The 22,544-nt window shown below is 36.5% G+C and overlaps 1 protein-coding gene across 1 annotated transcript in view; it reads left to right on the top strand.

Moving 5' to 3' along the window:
• Nucleotides 1-19,840, top strand: part of LOC123762906 (uncharacterized) — a 43,648-nt gene extending 23,808 nt beyond the window's left edge. The window contains 9 exon segments of the mRNA XM_045749675.2: nt 885-963; nt 2,617-2,762; nt 6,191-6,289; nt 8,448-8,554; nt 10,817-11,019; nt 13,041-13,236; nt 14,698-14,913; nt 15,581-15,716; nt 17,244-19,840. Coding sequence (XP_045605631.2) covers nt 885-963; nt 2,617-2,762; nt 6,191-6,289; nt 8,448-8,554; nt 10,817-11,019; nt 13,041-13,236; nt 14,698-14,913; nt 15,581-15,716; nt 17,244-19,466 — 3,405 coding nt within the window. The 3' untranslated portion in view covers nt 19,467-19,840.
• Nucleotides 19,841-22,544: the final 2,704 nt, after the last annotated feature.

Below are 22,544 nucleotides of genomic sequence, written 5' to 3'. Positions count from 1 at the left end.
CACAACTATAGCTCTCTTCCCGTAATTACACTTGTGATAATGCACACACACACACACACACACACACACACACAGTATATCCAGTGTATTTACCTTTGCTTAATGATTAATTTGAAATATTTGGTAAATGTTAATCACTGTACTGTATTTGATGAATTTATTAGTATAGTACGGTAAAAAATAATAGTGTGTAAGGTGTTTCATTTTGAATAACATTACTGGAAACACAAGGTATGCACTTTAGTGCAGCAGTAAACAGTTTTGAATCAAAATGGATGCTCCGAATGGAGGTTTATATTTTGTACATAAAGTATTTGGAAAGTCTCGGTGAGCCTTTCTGTATCCTTCTCTATATCTTTTCAGGTCAGTTCATGAAGGAATGTAAAGTAAAGAGAGGATTCTAGAAGCAGAAAGTCTCACCCAAAGACTTAGCATCCTCGAATCTTCACCTGTCGGCAGCTTGAAGCAGTATATCAGAGCCCCTGTGCTCTGTGTGGTTCACAAGAGAACTTTTGATCCTCCATTATAGGCTCTGTTTTTTCTTTGCAAATTGGAGTAATTTATAAAGTGGAACCATAAATGTTCCCTATTTAATCTTGACTGCAGTATTTTAAAAATTGGATTGTTGGATCAAATGCAGTACTGTATATTGAAAACTGCTGGTGCAGCTGAACATTTATAGCTGCTGATTTGTGTTTATGTACTCAGTATCTTCATAAAAACTAGTATATTGCTTAATGTTGTGCATGCCTTGTGTTTCCTTTTATTATCTTTATATGAAAATGTTTTAAAATTGCACACAACAATTAAGATAAAATCTGTATTTTGTTTTTCAACTTAATTTGTTTTTCATCAAAAACCCTAATTGAAAATTTCATTTCTAGGATGAAGTCCCAAAATATTATCAGAAGACACCATTGGCGCAGACTCTGGTGGATAAATGCAAAGATATACCACTTGTGGGTAAGTTTTTTTTTTTTTTACTACACGGTGTGGCATGTACAGTAGCAGATAAAAGATAAACAAATGAACGCAGAGTGTAGAGATAAAAGATAGCTTCTCACATGTGTCTGTGCTTTATAAGCTTGCCTGTAACATGCTGAAGGTGCTCTGTTATTCTGCACACTGGGAGGATTTGTTGGTGATGTCATTAATAATAATCATAATAATAATAATAATATATTTAGGAAAAGTACATACATAGATGCAGAGTTACAGACATTCTGATTGATTTATAGATAGAGCTAGTACATACAGTACCTAAGGCCACTAGTACGCATAGCATTTCAGGCATTAACCTCTGGGCTTGCACCGTGCATCACCAAGGTGCTCATAAAAAATATATATAACAACAATTTTCTTTTGACATCATTAATTATCATCCAGGGAGCACAAAAATCCAAGTAAAATGTATCTACCTCTTGTGGTTTAGCTGTAGTGGCCTGGAGAATTTTTTTTCAGTAAAAATGGGGCAGGGTTCTGTACAGGAATACCTTTATAAATTTAATTTTATTGTTGCTCACTTTATTTATTTAGTTTTTCATGCTAACACAATGTATTGATGCATTAAAGATGGTGTTCATTATGTATAACTTTGAAAATGTGTATGCATAGATGTGTATAAATATATACACGTATCTGTTCCTGAACACTACAGGGAAGATAAACCTGGAAACAGAAGAGCAGAACTTAAGGAGTGCACAGGGAAAGTAACCCTAGGCATATGCAGCTCCAAGTACACTAAACTCTTGGCTCATGCTGCACAGCTGTTCACAGGAAAAGCCACAAGGGCAAAATACCACTAAACCTAAGACAGGAGGCTGGAGCCAGAGCAAACTGCGAGGGTGACTAGGCACAGTACACATCAGCATAAGAACTGGTGTTGGAGCAGCCGAGTGACCTGGTCTGCCTCCCTCCTTCTCCAAACAAGGGAGGGGAGGTGTGCGGGAACTAGCTTGTGCTAGTTTCACAAGTTTTCAATGGTTTAATTATCTTGTTAGGGGTTTTAGTTGTTTTGAGGCTTTGGTCAAATCAAAGTATGATAATGTGTGTGTGTGTGTGTTTTTTTTTTGTCAAATAATTCGCATCCTACATTTATCTCATAGCTGCGAGTGATTTTATCATGGTATATTTTTGTGATAGTTTAACCATATATAAAATGCCTAATATTCATGAATAATGTCAAATTGAACTTGAATTATTGTATTTGTAAATATTTTATGCAAGATTTCACACTGCCATTGCTACCACATTAAAAGATATGAAGAACAAAATTTATAGGTTATTTACTTTTATTTGGCTTGGTAGATTACTAAATCATTTACTATTTTATCTTGCCACTACAATCTGTCAAAAAGTATTGAAGCATAAAGTATCACATCATTGGTTAGTATTAGTTTCATACAAGTAGTGTACATCTACAGGTTCAATAACCACAACAGTACTGTACTGTACTTTCAACGATTGGGTATACAGTATATACCTTTCGAAGTTTGAAGATGTTTTCCCCGTCATGTGAGATGTTGCACACTTTCCACATTTGGATGATTGAAATCTAGGTTGAAGTTTGTCTACTGAGTTTGCATAGTTTTATCAAGTGAAAACTTTTTATTTCAGGTCTTCAGTATGTGTTGGAGGTGAGACAGGATGTAGATATGACTCTAGATGGCTGTTACTACATCTGTGTGCTTTGCAGTAAGAAAATGAATACCCATACTCTCATTCCTCACATCAAGAGTGTGCACCATAAACTTCGCTTTTCAGTAAGAATTATGTTTTAGATGTTCTTTAAGATACTTCTGCAAGACGTGTAAGGCAAATCTTTAACTATGTAGCATCTGGGTACATACCGATAATATGAGGTCGTATTCTTGGACAATGCTCCTTTTTTTTTTTCTTTTTTCTTTTTTCTTTTATTAGCATATAAAGTTGATAGTAAGTTAAGAAAAAGTGAAATGATTGTTTAACACTGTGATGTGCCACATTTATTGCGAAATTCTGGCTGTTGTATTCTGGCTTAGGTAAGGAACCTAAGAGTATTATTCTGTATAAAATGTATTTTGTAGTTAATATTTTTTAGCGTGTGGAATGGATTAATTCAATTTATATTTACTGTATTTCTTATGGGAAAATTCGTCTCGGTTTTCGTTGTTTTTGCTTTCGTACCATCTCTGGGAACGGATTAACTACGAGGATACCACTATACTTTAGTGCAGGATTAGATAAAAGAAAACAATGGGAGCATGGAAAATAAATTAGAATGAGTATGAGAAAAATGGTAGAGAGGTGAAGAGTATAAGAAAGGAAGGAATATTAGTACAGTATTTAAATTAAGATTGGACTGCGAGATGGTATACTATCCCCAACCCTAACATTCAAGTGAAGCTTAGTATGGGCAAGGGCTATGAAAGAGCAGAGTGCTCATGAGTAGCATGCATTATTTTTTTTTTAAGCAGGTGGTGTCAGTATGTGGGATTGGTATAGCCATGAGACATATACGAGATGTAGAGTGAGTGAAAGGGGTGAGGAAATTAAATATGGAGTAGGTGAAGCTAATAAAGTACACTTCAGCAGCCGGGAGACCCAAAAATATTTGAATTTAATGAAGATTACTTAAAAATGTTATACAAATCTCCAATTATTTGGCAACAGTGTCGTGAAAATTTCATCCCAATATGTTAAGATATGAATTTTATATGAATATTAAAAAAAAAAAAGTTCTGATTATAAGGAGAACAGCTCCTATTAACTGGAACTGAGGGATAATGCAGTGATAAAAAGAGATGCAAGCACCTATCCGACGTACATAGAAGAATAGTAGTAAGGAGGGTCAACAAAGTGGATATGCAGCTGGTGCCTTTCGAGCATTATTGTGCTTGGCTTCAGTGGCTAGAGGATAAGCTTTGGGTTGATCAGGTTTCCCTCATTCCCTGTTCCTGGGCTCGGGTCTTACAGGTCGTCCGCAGGGTTACCAGCCTGTGGTCTTACCAGCCTGTGGTCTTTCCAGCCTGTGGTCTTACCAGCCTGTGGTCTTACTAGCCTGTGGTCTATCCTCGTGCACATGACATTAGGAAGTTTACTGCATTGGCTGTTGTGTTTGGCACCATGTCTTGGGCTGATATTCGTGTGCGGGGGATTTGAAGGTTGAACAGGGGTCCTGGCCGTCTGTTATTTGGTTAATATTCCTGCTCCTAGGCATTCCTGTGTTGCTTTGGGTCACATGTTGCAGCTAGTTGTCTCAACTTTGCATTGAGGAGTTTCCCAGGTAAGTTCCTCTTTTTCCTATTCTTTGGTTATGTAGCTCCAGGGAGCCAAAGGGGCTTCCCACAGAAAACCAGCATTGAATGTAATGAAAGGCCATTTTCTGGGTGAGCCCCGGAGGCTCCCTGGCAACCTCTCCGTCCCTTCAGTCACCGGTTTTTCACGTTATTTGATGCTTAGTTTCCGAACTGGAGTGTTGGGTAGCCAGCACGGGGAGGAAAGGGCTATGTGGGCGAGCGTCGCAACAGTAGAGTGTGATGTTTGCTTGTTTCCTTGGGATTGGAGGGAGTTCTACCTCTCGTCGTTTTTTAGTTATAATTTTTTTACCATGTGGGGTTTGTTTTGTTATGCCTAATTTTCTTACCATGTAAGGTTTGTTTTGTTATGCCTACCTTTCTGGGTACCTAACCCTAGTCGATGGCAGATAAGGAAAACCCCGCAACTACAGGGAAATTTTAGAGGGCCATTGCTCCCTGCAACCTCTCTGAGGGGGCCAGGTTCTGGCTCGTGGTCCCCGATAGGTCAAACTCCTTAGCCTAATGATCCCGTGTAATATATCACACATTAGCCCGAGAGCTTCAGAGAGCCTCCGGAGCTCACCCAAAAAATGACGTTTCATTACATTCAATGCTGATTTTTTTTTTTTTTTGTAATGTCTTGGGCTGACATTCGGGTGCGATGATTTTGGATGTCAAACAAGGTCCTGGCCACCCGTTACCTCGTTGATGTTCCTGGCCCTAGTCAAGCATGAGGTATGAGTGGTGGCCTCCTCCCGGGTAAGTTTTTTTGTTAATTAGCTTCGAGGAGCCAAAAGGGCTCTCCACAGCAAACCAGTGTTGAATGTAGTAAAACGCCATTTTCTGGATGAATCCCGGAGGCTCCTCAGCGATCCTCCGGTTGGCGGTTTTCTAGTTTTGATATCCAGCCTCTGTTGGATGGCCGGTGCAAAGGGGTTTCCCCTTTTCCCTCCCAGGGAGGGGAGGAGCTGCACAGACAGCGGCACGGCGGCGGTTGTGACATCATGCTTGTTTGCTTGTTTTCAGATTGTGGAGTTCTGCTTGATAGTTCGGTTTTTGGTAGCAATTTTAACCAGGTGGAGTTTGTTTTGAGATGCCTACTTTTCTGGGTGCCTAATCCAGTACAGGTTAGTCCAATGTAGCATCTTTGGATTGCAGTCTAGTCTTAATTTAAATACTGTACAAACATTCCTTCCTTTCATAGAATGCTTCCAACCACACAGACGTTTCCATAGGTCATTGCTCCTCGTGTCTCTCTGAGGGGGCCAGGTTCTGGCTTGTGGTCCCCTGTAGGCTAGAACTCTTATTGAATTGACTGATGCCACAATCTAATACATACATATCGGCCTGGTATAACTCCGGGGAGCCTCCGGGACTCGCCCGGAAAATGGCATTTCATTTCATTCAACTCTGGGTTTTTGTTTACACACAATTGTACATTATGACTGCTCTGTCATATAGTAAATTTTAAAATATGAGTGGTAAACCCCCTTACCTACTTGACTCATGGATGGGAATGACCTAGGATTGAACCCTGGGTAGGGTGGGTCAGTTGGACACTGTTGCTCCACTGTTCCTGCCTCTGCAACCAGCAGCGATTGGGACATACTGCCATTGAATTACAAAAGTATTAAATGTGTCTTGAGTCCTGACTTGTCTTCCTTATATGTTTCTCAGTCAATTAATTTGTAGTTTATGATAGTATTCAAAATGTATTAGGCCTGGAATGATTTTAATTATCCTACATTTAATATTTTTAGTGACAAATATATTTTAGAATGATTAAGAGTTTATATATATATATATATATATATATATATATATATTATAGAATTTTGTATAATATATGTCCTCGTAGATTTTGATATAACACATTAATATTTTATATTTCAAAGTGAATTTATCTATTTCAGGAAATCCACTGTGTAGACATATATGCTAAGTATGGTTCATATGTTATTAAGGAGTGGACAGCTGCCCGGGTTAAGGAATTCACCGTTGCATTGGCTGAGGTATGTATAAAAATATATAAACATGTACAATATTCCTAATGTGTAATACCCTGACTCAGGAGACCATTAACCCCTGGGCTGTGCCACTGTTTATACCATGCTACATCACAGTGAACATGATATAAAAAATACCCTAATTTCGTTAAGTCTGTTTCTTGATCACGTGTAAAATAATAATAATAAACAAACACATGCGACTTACTTGGCCGTTGTGAAGCCTGAAAGTCTCGCAGTGACGGCACAATTCATGTGCGCTCGTTGAGTAAGCGCCTCGTGGTGGTTGTCATGAGCCATTCGTCAGGCAGGAGTTGCCTTGAATATATTTTTTACGTTTTTATTTCAATGTTTGTGATTAGTTTTTTCTCTGTATTTTGCAGTACATTGTTATTCAATAATGTTTCTTTTGAGAAATTAATATAATAAAATGTGTGGAACATTGGTGTGCTCAAAAATAATCATGTCACTAAGATGGCTGGATTGTACCTGGATAGGGTTCTGGAAGTTCTTCTGCCCAAGCCCGGCCTGGGGCCAGGCTTCACTTGTAAGAGCCAGGTCCAACAGGCTGTTGCTTGGAGCGGCCCGCAGGCCCACATATCCACCACAGTCCGATTGGTCCAGCACTTCTTGAAGAAAACTATCTAGTTTTCTCTCGAAGATGTCTATATTACAGTATTTGCTTAGAACAATACAACATTTTATTTTTGATGTTATTATACTGTATACACACTTTATATATAACTATGTACATTTTCATTCATGATTATGAACCACTGAGCCTTTCTGGTAAGTGGTAATCTCATAACATGTGGTCAAGAGTTCAGACTAGCTCTGCATGCTTTGCATGAAACTGAAACTGTAAGCATTGAATATATAATATTTTCTCTGTATTTCTAACATTATAGCATGGTTTTATTCAGTGCAATGATACAATGGTCTATCAATAATGTTCTCTGTATCACAGAACATGTAGATCATAAGTACGTACAGATGTATTCGTGTCGCTTAGATAAGTACTATATTATTTGCTAAGGAACAATAAAACATTCTATTTTTGGTGTTATTACACAGTATACACACTTTATATATAACTATGTACTTTTACATGCACTATTATGAACCACTAAGCAGTTCTGGTGGGTGTGGTAATGGAATTCAAGGATATCATAGTACCCCCCACACACACTACTGGCAGACTGTGCCAGCAGACGACGTAAAATGCATCACAGTATGCTATGCGCCTCTTCAATTCTACCCACAATGTTTCTATTATTATCAGCATCCTGATAACAATAATGTGTAATTTGATAAATTTATATAATAAAATGTGTAATCAGGCTGTGATAAATGAAGAGAAGATAATATGATTTGAAATGAATGGAAGGGGATGGAACAAGACCAGTGGAACAGAGTAGGATGTAGTATTGAGATGAGGTGATTCTAGGAAATAATGTTTGATGCTTGTCAAATAGTGGAGCAGGAGGGTGAGAAGCCACTAATTGGAATAAGGCCATTGTCGTCTCAATATATATATATATATAGGGGGAAGCATAGTAGGGAACTGTGCGTTTACGGGCTCACTATAGCCCCGTGCTACATGGACATTTCGTTCTGAGTAGTTAAATCTAAAACAACAAAGGGAAATGTTTGGGAACTACTGTTTAGGGTGATTAGTTTCTTTAGGTAAATTATTATTTTCCCCATGTTGCTCAAATTCTATAACATAGCACACTAATGTATGAGTGGTTCCTAATGTATGAGTGGTGGCTTGAGCCCAAGGCAGCCCATATAAAAGTAGAATATGGATCAACTTGTTTTGTCTAAAACTGTGACCTCTGTAGAACAAAATATGTTTGGTTGGTGGACCATATGTGCTGTTCTGTTCCTAGCACACCATATTGCCAGCACCCTTTCCCACTTACCATTAATGTCACCCTTTAACAATGATGCTGTAACCTTGCAGATACCAGCCTCATTCTCTAAATTGATACAACAATTTTGTTCATGTTCATGCCTTTCATTCACATAGCATGACAGTGTAAATGATACATATATTAGTCACATTACATTTTCATATAATTACACATGTTGCTTTTTCACTCTTCTGTAACAAATTATATTAAATTTAATTACAAGATAAATATGAATTTTAACATTTCAGGTTGAAGCAAAATTAGGACGACATAAGCTTGCAGTTGCCTTTGAAAAGGATTTATCATCTGTTTTGGCTGCACTCAAGAATAAGATAATGGAAATTAAGAAACTCAGGTAATTGGAAGTGGATCAAATATAGATTTTAATATTTAAATTATTAAATATTAATTGCACACTGTTTTTAAAAGTACCTTTCTAGTTGCACATAAAAATACTAAACAAAATTTTTCCTTTTTATATTGTAAAACACTTATTTCTGATGTCAGGAAGAATAAAAACAAATACTAACTATTTTAGTTTGGCCATAGTAAGGTGAAGAAATGTTAAGGAATATTCTGAAAATTTATTTTCAAGTAAACTATTTGTACTAGATTTTTTCTTATTGCAAAGTTCTTCCTGACCCATAAAAGTTCTCAAATTTTTGCATTGTCACAATTTCCAAGTATAGGCATCAGTATGTGATGGTAATGCACCTGAAATGGTGTCAATTTTGTTAATTGTCCTTAGTGTCCTTCCTGGGCAGGAAGACTGCTAAGGCTTTCAGGATTTTTGCCAATATGGCAAATGGTTGTTAGAGATCTCTAGTGTAGAATGACTACCTCATTATTTAGGAACTTTAAATATTAATAGGCATTAATCGTTCACTAACGATAGGAGCATCTTGGGGATTTTAAGAACAACAGGAGTAGTTTAAGGGTTAAAGGATTATTTGTTGTTATTGATTTTCTTCATGTAATTTACTAAGATAAGCACTTTACTGTAGGATTGTTTATACTGCCAGACAGTGGCAGACACTGGGATTGCCTAACAACAATATTTGAAATTTGCATTTTGTATTTTACTGCTGGGTTAAAAAACTATTAATTCTGATTTTTTACTTAATAAATGTGATTTAAGGTAGGCTAATGCAATTTATTTTGAAATACTGATATTTGCATGTGCAAACATATATGCATAATTAATGCAGATAAGAATAGCCTTTAGAAACCTTAATTAAGGAATCAGGTCAATCCCAGTATAAAATCCACAACTTTAGCATGAAGAAATTGTGTTTTAGATATTTGCTGCAGGGGCTGCATCTACAATTCACAAGCTGAACAATGAAGACAGGCTAATGAAAGTGAATCTTAGCTCATTGCAGGGGAGTAGAACTGTAAGAGAGGCAATGATGTAAACAGTAATTTAAGATTGATAATGTGGAGGAGAATATATTGATAAGATGAAATAGAACAAGAGGATACAGGTGAAATTAAAAACAAATGAGCCACAAGGATATAATAAAGTTCTTTACTATGCAGTGTATGAGTAGTGATCAGGTGAAATTAGAAATTGTTTATATTAGAGAAGTTATTTTTGCAGCTCAGCAGAGAAAAAATTAATGCTTTGTAGACTCTGTTAAATTTGTTATTATGGTATATATGAGAGGAATGTTTATAGTGAATCCAAACAACAATAAAGTTATGATGGTGGCAAGAGAAGGAAATTCCTTGTGTGAAATAAATGTGAATGATGAACAGTTAGCCGTAAGTGCTTAATTAGTTTCAATACCCAAGATATGTGATTGCATAAAAGGAGGAATTTATGTCAAACAAAGTTAGATATAGAGTTAAGTTGTGAAAGTAGCTGTGGCAATGAAAGTCTTGGTCAGGAAAAGCAAGAAAGGAATAGGTACACCCAGAGGTCTGCATGAAGGCTTGGTGGTGGAGACTATGGTGTGGTATGGACATGAAGAAATCGAGGAAACATTAGAAATTGACACTTTTACAACCATGTGTGTGGTAATGAGAATAGATATATGGAGAGCAATTGCCAAGTCAACTGTAAGGTTAAGATCATATTGAGATGATTTGAGTATGCTTAATGAATGGATGATCGTAAACTAGTGAAGAAAATGTATTAAGGTAAATTTGAGAGTAAGAGGAGAAGAAAGTGGACAGACATGGTCAACAAGCATGTAAGAAATTGAGGAGTGAGCATGGACAACTCTGAATGTTATAGGACAATGCTGGGTGGAAATGGTTTACATGAAAGGTGTAAGTATGATTTTATGCAATACTAGTATATATAATTCTTGAGCTTTATACCCCCTGGTTTTATGTAGCTGTGGGGTTACTGCTGTGGATGACTGCTGGAGAGTGGCAGGTGCTAGTCTGCCTGTGATATCACATATTATGTTACTGTACAGTATTATAGTTAGTACGGGGTGTTATTATTTTGAAAGGATGAGAGATTCTTTGAACTTGTTATTATTTAGTATCTATACTCTTACTATTTTGCATGCCTTTATTTTCTCAAGGTTGTTATTGCCCACCATGTGAAAGTGGGAAATTGAGTAATGATAATTATGTAATTAATTAAATCCTCTTTATTGAACAGCAAACCCAAGGATCAGGATGTAGAGGAAATTAGAAAAGATTCTCTTAACCAAGATTCATCAACCACCATTCCACTTCAATCCATCACTAAGGTCAGCACTAGTCAGGTGGATATTCCATTACCATCTGCCACTCTGTCTCAAAAGACTGCCTGCATCTCAGCAAATGAATCTAATAAGGCTTCTGGATCATATAATAACTCAGGTATGTTTTACTTTAACTGCACTGTGACTAGAATTTCTAATCCAGATGCACACCACTTGTTAAATGCACATATTCTCTCCAAACTTAAACATACATGAGCACATACTGTATGCCTACACGTATGCATACATGTGCAAAGATGCACACACAGAGGAGAACCACAACATACATATGAGTGAGAGAAATGCGTACACAGGAATTGGGAGAACAGTAGAGAAACAGTATGAGAACAAAATAACCAAGAATCGATCTAAACTACTATATAGCCACATACAAAGGAAGATGTAGGTAAGTGATAAGGAAATGTGTAAAAAAAACTCATTAAAAGCTTGTAGGAAATTTTCAGGATGGAACCAGAGCTGCCCATAGATCCATGACTTCTAAATGAACACAAGTCCAGAAGAAAAAACTAAGTTTTTTATCTAATTTTTCTTCTGGACATGTGTTCATTTAGAAGCCATGGATCTAGGGATCTAGAAGTGACACTGGAAGACGGAATCATTTTGAGGAATTGGATGTGATAAAAGCCACAGGCCTAGATAAGCTCTCACCAGGGATATATGCTAAAATAAGCAACTGCAGAATAGAAACTCTTTCTTTAGTTTTTGGTTCATCATTTGAAATGGAGTAACTACCTAAAAATTTTGGAAAATGGCTAATATGGTGTTTATGTATAATAAAGATAGAAGACAAGAGCTACTGAACTATAGACCAGTATCAATTATAAGTACTGTATATGAAGTAAGGCATTAGTGAGACTGATTAGCAAGCAGTTTGTAAAATACTTTAAAACTGAATTTTATCTCATAATATCAACATGAATTCAGCAAAGGGAAATACAGATTGACCAACATTAATATTAGAGTTCTATGACAAGATGCCAACAATAACAGGAGATGAAGGACTGGACCGAATGAGTTTTCCTGGATTGCAAGAAAGTTTTTAACACTGTTCCTCTTAGGCAAACTAGAGAAGCTGACTATTTTATCATGAAGATTACAAAAGTTGAGTAAAGGGACTGTTTTTCAAAGAGGAGAGAAATCAAAATGGAGAGGAGTAACAAGCAGAGTACCACATGGGTTGATACCAGGGTCCATCCTGTTCCTGATACAGTAAATGTAAATGACCTAACAGTGAGAGCAAGTTGATTTGTATCAATATTTGCTAGCAGTGCTATACCAGTGAGAAGAATCAGAACCGAGGACTAGAAATACATTGCAATATGAACTAGACAGCCTCCAGAGGTGGTCAAAGACATGGCAATGAAATTTAACCCAGACAAATGCAAGGTTATGAGGCTAGAAATAGGAGTGAAATGGTTTCAGATACTCAACCCAGTCAGGAGCCGGTTGTGGTGTGTAACACATCTTTATAAATAATATCTTTTCTGTGACATATAATTACAGTAGGTACCTCGCATAATGATCACCCCAAAAGGCGAACATTTTGGGTAACAAATGGCCCGATCGGTGATAAATCGTCCCGTATGGCTCGTTTGGGTGAAGTCAACTTAAGAACATTCTCGGACGCCTCCGACGATGCACATAAATTATGTTGTTCTTGTTTAAAGATGCTAATGATGCTGGGATATAAAGGGGTGACTGCTGAGATGTTGCAAAGCATTGATGTTTTTGTAGAAAAAAAAAGAAATGAAATTTCTGAAATACAACAAATTGTTCTGACTTCAATTGTCAGGCTACTTCGTCATTATTGTATCCAGTTATGCACAATCTAAAGGCGCTCATTTTGAAACCACTCCCAGATTGGTCGGATAAAATTAAAAATTTTTAACAAATATTTTAAAATAATGGACACAAGTACGAGTCTACCGAGTAGACTCGAGAGAAATTTTGGACTCCAGTTCAAGTCACCCGAGTGCGATAGTGTTAAATTAAATTAAGAGAGCAACATAAGCAAAAATCCATGTAAATTGGGGAAAAGGGAATAGTAATTGCATTGCTTATTTTTTGTTTTTCTAAAGAATAAAGACTGCATTACTGTAATTAGATGTTTAATTCCAGGAGTTGGTGCTTTTGTGGGACATGGGTTCCGAAAAAGAAATTATAGGCCCGGTCCAAACTCAAGCCAGAGGAGTAGCTCGCCATCTCCCACTAATTCACCATCACCTAAAAGAATTTCACCAAAACGAAGAAATAATTCCAGATCGCCATCACCCAAGAGAAGGCGGGAATCTAGTTCACCATCTACCAAGAAAATGTAAGGGTATTATAGCATGACTATTATGTAATGCTTGTTTATCTGTTAATGGTAATGTTAAGTTCATTGTGTACTATAAATACTGAAAATTGTGAATATTTATGCTTGGCTATGTGTTGTGTTTGTGTTAAACACCTTGTTTATAGGTGTGCCGTGTGCAATCATGGTATTCAAAATGGGTAGTGAATAAGGATTCTAGGTGTAAGGAGCATGAATATGTTTTCCCCAATATTTTAAAATTTCTATTACCATTAGAAAGCTTTAAAGTGTTTTTAAGTCATGTCAATTATCCCCCCAAAATTGGCAATAATGACAAGTTGCCACCTAGTGTTTTCCTCTTATGAAAACAAAACATAATAAAGTACAGTACATACAGTACAAGAAACGTTATGTAATTAAAACCGATTTAGTTGAGGATTTTGTGGCACTGGATTTTTTGGTTGAAAAATTCAAATCTCAAATCTGTTTTTCATTGTCTTTAGATTTGGTGCATGACACTATAAGGAAATAAACTTATGTGACAGGGAGTGTATACAAGGAATATTTGGTTGTGAATATCAAGCAAGTATGTAGGTAGAAGAAACACAAATAGGTAGAAGAATGAGAGGAACTATGTGGTAGGATGAGGACGGGCAGTTGATAATAAGAAAAAGTAAATGTTATACAGTATATACATTTAAGATAGGCAAGAAAAGACATGTGGGGGAGACTAAAAGGTATGTGGATAGGTTAGTTCAGCTGGAAAAAATGGAATGAATAAGATATTGAGAAATATTATACACGATTATGAAAGCATGTTAGTTCATTTTGGTAGCAGGAATTGCAGCAGGAAGACATATGGAACTATTAAGTTTTAAGAACAGGAGAATTATCAACTGAAAAGGTGACATTAGAAGTAAGTTCAGGTAATAGTATGGAAACGATGAAAGATTCTAATGAAAAAATATAATTCTGGGTGAAAAAAGTTCAAATAATCTGTGGAAGAAATAAGTACATCAGGGAAGGTGAAAAGTGGCATGTGTAGACTTTATTAATTTATTGGAGGTAAAGAAATGCAGTGGATTTTGACAATTTTATGGAAGGAATGAGATGGTGGTACTTTGTCAAGATTAGAAAGGACCCCCCTGTTAATTTATAGCACTGCATATAAATAAAGAACATAGTATAGGAATTACATATGCATTATTTTACTTTCTTGAGTAGCTTTAAAAATGGCCTGAGATATAATTACTGTATACTGCTAAATTTTAAAAACAAGAAAGAACAAATAATAGCTTAAGAACTACAAAAGAGTAGGTATATGAACAGATAATGTTCTAGTCTTATTTTATTTTCCCCTACAATATTTCTTTGAAGACAATCAGCAAGGTCACTTTTTTCATATAACTTTAAACTGAATTTTGTATTTAAGAACAATTCAAATGAGGCATCTTTATGTATTTTATTTTCTTACCAACTCAGAAAGCAGAGTCGTTATTCACCATCCAGGGAAGATTCCACACAGTTCTACTCTGGAAGCCGGAAGCGGAGACAGTCGAGATCCCCTACTTCATCTAACAGACGCTCTGGATCACGCTCTAGAGGTGTACATGGTCGCCACAGGTCACGGAGCCGATCTCGATCTAAGCACAGGTCACGTAGCCGATCTCGATCAAGACATAGGTCACCTTATAGACGGTATGTGTATTTTTAAGTGTGTGTTATCTGGGAAGTTATTTTCATTTAGAAAAAATGGGATAAAATGTAGTGATCCATTCAGTATGTTAGAAATTTGATTACATATTTGAAAGTTGCATTTTTGAGACGTCACTAATCTCATCATAACTTATTCAGTGTTAGTTCATCTTAATATTATTATTATTATTATCTACCTCTGCCAAAAGCTCTGCTTGCAATGTTTCCTTGGTGACCTTCCTTTGTATCTCTTGGCTAGATAATTATAGAGGTAACTACTTAACTTGTATATGGTAAACATTTATGATGCCAAGAGAGGTAGATATATATGACTATCAGTTTATTATTATTATTATTGGTTATCCTTGGCTGGATTGAGTTTTTCTTGTATCTCCTTAGCATCTTGAATGGTCATACAGGGAAATTTAAAACGTATTGTGTAGTTCCTAAACCATAATGTTATCCTGCCTGACTATATAATCTTGATCTAAAGACACAGCTGGTACTTTAGGAAGTAACTGAATGATTCTATAAAAGTGTATTTCATATTGACAAAAAAACTGTGCATATTTTTTTATTATTTTTTTTAAGTTTAGTCTTTGCATAAATAAATACTTGTTTATATACATCTTGCAAGCATGTTGTTAACCTTATTAATTCTTGTATCCAGGAATGATAGACGAACACAGCATAGCCCCCAAAGGAAAAGAGATTCTAAGGGCTGGAATAAGCATTCTATGGAAAATAACTTGAAGGAATTTAGAGAATCGGAAGTTCGACTTAGGGCCCGGCACATAAATAGACAGGTATGGATTTGTGATAAATGTTGATATGGAATTTCAGATTTTATGATGTGTTGTTTGACTTGTTGAGCCTCGCGTAACAAATTTGTTGATAATGTTCAATAATGAACAAAGTTAGGGTATCAGGTACAATACATATTAAACATCAAATGTTCACTACTCTTCACTCTCCTAACAAATATAAGAAATATCTCTGAAATGACTGTAGAAGCTTTCAAGAGAGAATGTAACATGTTTCTTCTGGCTGGAGGTACTGGATCAACCTGGCTGTAATGATTATGTTGCCCTGCAGGCCTCAAATATGGTCCACATAGACCAGGTAATTGCCAAGGAAGGCTGTTCCCAGGTCAGGCATCAATTAAACAAAATTCTATCAATATTGTCTATTTGTAATCTACAGATGCTCCCACAGTCTGGCCTTAGGCCACAAATGTAAAGTTAACTCTTTAAGGCTTCAATCTTTGTCTCAAAATAGATTTCTTCAATTTTTTAGTGGGTTAAAGAATTGCAGAGCTTTGATGTTCGACATTGTTCTCGCACTACTCCGATGGCAGCCCTGTGGCTTATTAGGTTTATTCTACCCTACCTATCATATTTCTGACCATAGCCTATGTCATAATTTAGTACTATAACCTATGTCATAATTTAGTACTATAGCTTATTTTTCCTATGTATATTTTGAGATATACACAGGAAAATCCTTAGTGCATAAAGGTGCTCCCCGTAGTTTAAATGCTCAACTGTTTCTGTTCGTGCCAAAAAAAAAGACAATGAAATTTTTAATATACAGTACTATAAAAGCCCTAGAGTTAAAATAAATTCTATATACTAATAATACACTAAAGTGTCTTAACCAAATTATGCAAAATATTATCGCGTGATCACCTAACTTATTGAAAAAAAATAGTTAATAAATTTAATAATGCTTTTGCAATGAACATTACTAAAAAAAAAGTGAATTCAGGAATGAATACTGAGCTATACTACCAAGTCCCCCAAAGAAACTATGAAGCTTCACAAATTAGTAGCTCAACAGACTTTGAAAGTTGACACAAATAGACAGTCATTCATATGCAAAGTGACAGATAAATGGACAGGCAGATACAGAAAGACAGAGATAAGAGACACTCAAGTCTGTTTATTTGAAAATTCTTGTACATACATGCAAATGTGTCTTTTTCTACCCCTCTTACCCTGTATTTAGCTAAAGTTGCCTTTTGGCAGCAATAACAAAACTAGAGATAATCTCAAGGCTTAGTCACATACTGATAATGGTTAATGTACTTATGTTAGAAATCTAGGTTGTGATTTGTATCTCTAGCATTAGTACATTATTATAACTATTTATCCATTTCCTGACATCAAGAAATGCCTAGCATTTTCTCATACAATACATAGCATTTTAAGGTGCATTATATTAATATATTCTTGATACATAGCTGTTGAATGTTTCATTTAGTAAAAAAAATTAGATTTTTCCTTATTTTGTCTTCTCACCATATATAAATTGCCACTACTATCTCCTAACAGGTCGGTTATGAGAAACATCCAGAAGATCATCCTGATTACAATCATGAATGGAGAATATTTTGGGAACGTCGATGTGCTGAACTGGAAGCAAGTGGGATTAACGCATTTTCTCATGATTTCAAAAGTGAATGGGCTCTTTTTTGGCGTCAGCGCATCAAGGAAATTATGGCCAGTGAATACAAGTCTAAAAGAGATTCACTTTTGAGGAAATATAACTTAGAAGATCCTGATTTGCCAGTATCTGCAAAGCAAAATTATGAGACTGGTAAAACTGGTAGAAAAGCTGATCCATCGTGGAGCTCTACTGCTAGAGAAGACACAGTTAGCCGCATTGACCGATCACCAAGTCCTTGGGAAGATGATGGTAGAACTAAAAAAAGTGATAAAAATCCTTCTCCACCTAGAGAAGTTATAAAGGAAAAAACTCAATCTCCTACAACATATGAAGAGGAATTTTCTGTTATTGGAACATTAAAACTTCTTAATGAATTAGAAGACCAGCTTGGGTCTTTTGGTCCTGCTATCATAACCCTTCTTGACAAGGCTGTTGAACACAGTCAAAAAGGTGGCAATGCTATGGACCTATTTAATGATCCTGACAACTTGGTTCTAGTTCGGTATGCAAGAGAAAAGTTAAGTTCACAAGTTTCTGCCAGAATTTTAGGCGTTTCAGCTTTAGTTCGCACCCAGATGGCTGTTGAAAGAGCGATGTGGTTACAGTCAGAAGCTGAAAAATTGTCAAACAAGGAAAAATATCTTGGTTTAGATATAGCTAACATTGCTAGAGCAACACTGGGTAAAGATAAAATACAAGTTGCCCAATATATTGCTCAACATTTGTTACAAGTTGGCAATTCAAATGTAAGCGAACAAGACTTGCAGAACATATTGGTTGCAGTTTCTGCTTCACATAAACAAATTGCTGTAGAGCAAGCTGAAAATGAAGCTCAAAACAAAACATCAGATGATTCAGAGAATGCTGTAGAACCTGTCCATACTTCAGTGTCAAACAGTCCTTCAAAGGAAAATTCAAAGAATGCATTTAACACACTAGATGCAAAACAGTCGCAGAAATCATTGTTCCCATCTGCTGCATCAAATAATAATACACGCAGTTCTAGGCGTAGCAGATCTCCCCCTTCTAAAAGTCTTGGCTTGTCCATGTTGCAGTCAGCATATGAAGATGAAAATGCAAAAGATATGGAAAAGTTATCATTAGAAGACTTGAGATCACTTTTGGCTAACTTCCGATCATTGAGCCCAGAGGAACAGCAAGCTCTCACTACTTACCTAAAAAAGCTTGAGGCAACTGACAGCAAGAAAGTAATGAAGTTGCGTGAAGAAATGCAGAAAAGTGCCAAAAATGCTGCAAAAAAAGTAATTCCTAAATCAAACCCTGCAAATTCTCAGACAAAACCAGTAGAATTTTCTGAAGGTTCTACTGTGATCAAAGATATACGGCATCCTATCACAAATACTCCAGCAAGTCGACCGCCAGCAGAGGCATTTACACCTCAGCAGATAAAGCTTGATATGCAAAATAAACCTGAAATGTTTCAGCCTTCTGGAATCACGATGCATAGAGGTAACAGTATACCTGCTGATATTTTTAATCCACCAGCAGAAGCAGAGGTACAAAAACTAAACACTTATCAAGAGAGAAAAAAGTCTCCACTTAGTATTAGTGAAGCATTGAAAGAATTTGAATCTCAAAATAGTTTTGAAGTCTTGGATGCCCAGAACAGGATGTCCTTCAGTAATAATAGTCAACTTGAATATTCAGGGCCTCCCAGGCCTTCCATTCCAAGAGAGGGTTCTAGCTATACTTTGGGTTCGGATTTCCCTCGACAAAACTTTACTGAATCTGTTGACAAAGATCACTATCGAAGTGATTATAATAGGCCATTTGGACAAGGTGGACCTCTTGGTCACAATACATCAGAGGGTCCACCAATATTTAACAATCCAGGAAGCTCTCAAGGTGTGCAGAATTACAAGCCAGTTTATGATAGAGGCTATCCTTCCAGAGGGGATACTTTTTCTAATAATTCTAATGAGCGAAATGAGAATAATTGGTATGATGAAAGGTCTCATCCTCCTCCTTTTGCACCACCAGAGCCATTCCAGTCAAGGGAATTTGGAAATTCTCTTAGAGGAAGGCCGCCACCTTTTGGAGGACCTCCTGGTACTCAATTACCCTTTCAACAGCAACAGCAGTGGTAATTTTCGTAATAACTTTTTTATCTGTACATTTATATAAAAAAGTGTTATAAAAGAAGTAAAAGAAACAATACAAACAAAAAATTATGTACATTGTTTGAGGCACATCCTTCATAAGAAATTTATTTTTTTTTTGTTTGTGAATTAGCACTTTTTTTTCAAAACTTAGTTATTGGATATGCCATTGTGTGTTTGGGTAAGAAAGAAAGAAAGAATGATGTATATTGTATGAGGGAAAATAATTATATTATTTAAGCTAATGCACTAATGGAACTACAGTTCCATTTATTTTCTTTATTACATAATATGAGATACCATATTAGGGTATGTTACCTGTTGTGATATCTCATTCAAACTTTTAATAAAAATCATTTGACTTTGAAATTTTATTTAACCTTCACTTCTTGCTACATTAGGAAAAAACCGTTCCTTAAAATATATGGTTGTGGGCATTACGTAAACTACTGTGAGGCATGCAGCAAATATATAACTTATTTTTGTTGCAGTTCTTACAATAAAGCATTTAATTACAGTTCTGCTCTTGTGTTGCAATTGGGTTACATTCCTGAGAATTGAAGCTTGTGTCAACTGAACTTTGGCTCAATGAACTTTACATGACTAGCGGATGACTTTTGAGAGATTTTCTCAAAAATAGCTTCCCTCAGTTCATGTGTTCATGAAACACATGAACTGCCCGAAACGCTACGCGTACTAGTGGCTGTACAAGAATGTAACAACTCTTGTATATATCTCAAAAAAAAAAAAAAAAAAAAGAGTTACAAGTTACAAGGGAACAAGTGAGAAGGCGGTGGAGGCCAAAACCGGAATTGCACACTGATTTTAATGCAGAAATGTCGTGATTATCATAATATAATGATGTTAAGGTACGAAAACCTTTTTATTCGTTAAATTGTATAATGCAATTAAAAGAACCTCCTAACTCACAGCCCCTCTGTTCAAGTCCCTCAACATGCTAAACATTTACTCACTCTACACATTCTCGTGTGCTATCTACATCTCTTTATTCATATTCTTAACTTATTATCAACTTCGGTTGCCTCGATTTTGGTCATAATAGTGTCTTGGAAGACGAGACCAGCAGCGAACACAAACCAGCGCATATGTATATACAGAAGGGTTCGTATATATATATTCTTTTAAATTTTATATAGATTTATATTCTTTTAAACTAAAGAAATTTACATTTAATTTGGAAATATATATTTGTCTGTATCTCAGTTAAATGCATTAATTAAAAAAATGGCAACTGGTCGGGTTCAAGTTACACAACTGGTTACACAACTGGTCAGGGTCCAGTTACACAACTGGTTGGACTCTGGTTACACAACTGGTCAGGGTCCAGTTACACAACTGGTCGGGCTCCGGTTACATAACTGGTCTTGCTATGGGGGTGTCACTTGGGCTTCAGGTTATGTATAGTCGGGGCTTCGGTACGTACATGGTTGTGCTTCAGATGTTGTTTGTTCGGCTCGTTCATGCTAGGCTTGCAGTTACAAAACTGGTTGGGTTCCAGTTACACAACTGGTCAGGTTCCAGTTACACAACTGGTTGGGTTCCAGTTATACAACTGGTTGTGTTCCAGTTACACAACTGGTTAGGGTCCAGTTACATAGCTGGTTGGGCTCTGGTTACACAACTGGTAGGGGTCCAGTTACACAACTGGTGGGGCTTCGGTTACACAGCTGGTCGGGCTCCAGGGTGTCACTTGGGCTTCGGGTTATGCATGGTCAGGCTCCGGGGGTGTCACTTGGGCTTCGGGTTATGCATGGTCGGGCTTCGGTTCGTGCATGGTTGTGCTTCAGAGGTTTTGTTCGGTTCGTTCATGCTAGGCTTGCAGTTACATACACAACTGGTCGGGTCTGTTTACACAACTGGTCGGGCTTCGGGGTGCACAATAAACCACCACCGGCCGAGAGTATGCCGGTCTGCCGAGCGGACAGCACATGGGACTTGTGATCTTGTGGTCCTGGGTTCGATCCCAGGCGCCGGCGAGAAACAATGGGCAGAGTTTCTTTCACCCTATGCCCTTGTTACCTAGCAGTAAAATAGGTACCTGGGTGTTAGTCAGCTGTCACGGGCTGCTTCCTGGGGGTGGAGGCCTGGTCGAGGACCGGGCCGCGGGAACACTAAAAGCCCCGAAATCATCTCAAGATAACCACTCACTGGTTGAATAGGTGATGCTTAATGAACTATCCACCTCAGGCTGCAAAAAATCAAGATATATATATATATATATATATATATATATATATATATATATATATATATATATATATATATATATATATCATATATATATATATATGTCGTTCCTAGTAGCCAGAATGCACTTCTACGGCCTACTATGCAAGGCCCGATTTGCCTAATAGGCCGAGTGATTTTCTTTATTTTTAATAAATTGTTTCCAATTAGTTTATTTTAATTATTACAATTATATTATATTAGGAACATAAATTATTGACTTAGTTGTGTTAGTTTAGGTTAGGTTCAGATAGGTTAGGTAGGGTTGGTTAGGTTCGGTCATATATCTATGTTAGTTTTAACTCAAATTTAAGCACATTAACTCATACACAATGAAATGGATAGCTTTATCAGTTCATAAGAAAAAGAATTTGAAAAATATATAAATTCAGGAAAACTTGGCTTATTAGGCAAATCAGGCCTTGCATAGTAGGCCGAGTACGACGTTCTGGCTACTAGGTACAACATATATATATATATATATATATGTCGTACCTAATAGCCAGAACTCACTTCTCAGCCTACTATTCAAGGCCCGATTTGCCTAATAAGCCAAGTTTTCCTGAATTAATATATTTACTATAATTTTTTTCTTATGAAATGATAAAGCAACCCTTTTCTCTATGTATGAGGTCAATTTTTTTTTATTGGAGTTAAAATTAACGTAGATATATGACCGAACCTAACCAACCCTACCTAACCTAACCTAACCTATATTTATAGGTAAGGTTAGGTTAGGTAGCCAAAAAAAGCTAGGTTAGGTTAGGTTAGGTAGGTTAGGTAGACGAAAAAACATTAATTCATGAAAACTTGGCTTAT

This window comes from Procambarus clarkii, chromosome 47, assembly GCF_040958095.1.
Source record: "Procambarus clarkii isolate CNS0578487 chromosome 47, FALCON_Pclarkii_2.0, whole genome shotgun sequence".
Classification (NCBI taxonomy): Eukaryota; Metazoa; Arthropoda; class Malacostraca; order Decapoda; family Cambaridae; genus Procambarus; species Procambarus clarkii.
Note: the sequence above shows the minus strand (reverse complement) of the source record. Positions and strands in the feature narration are given on the sequence as shown.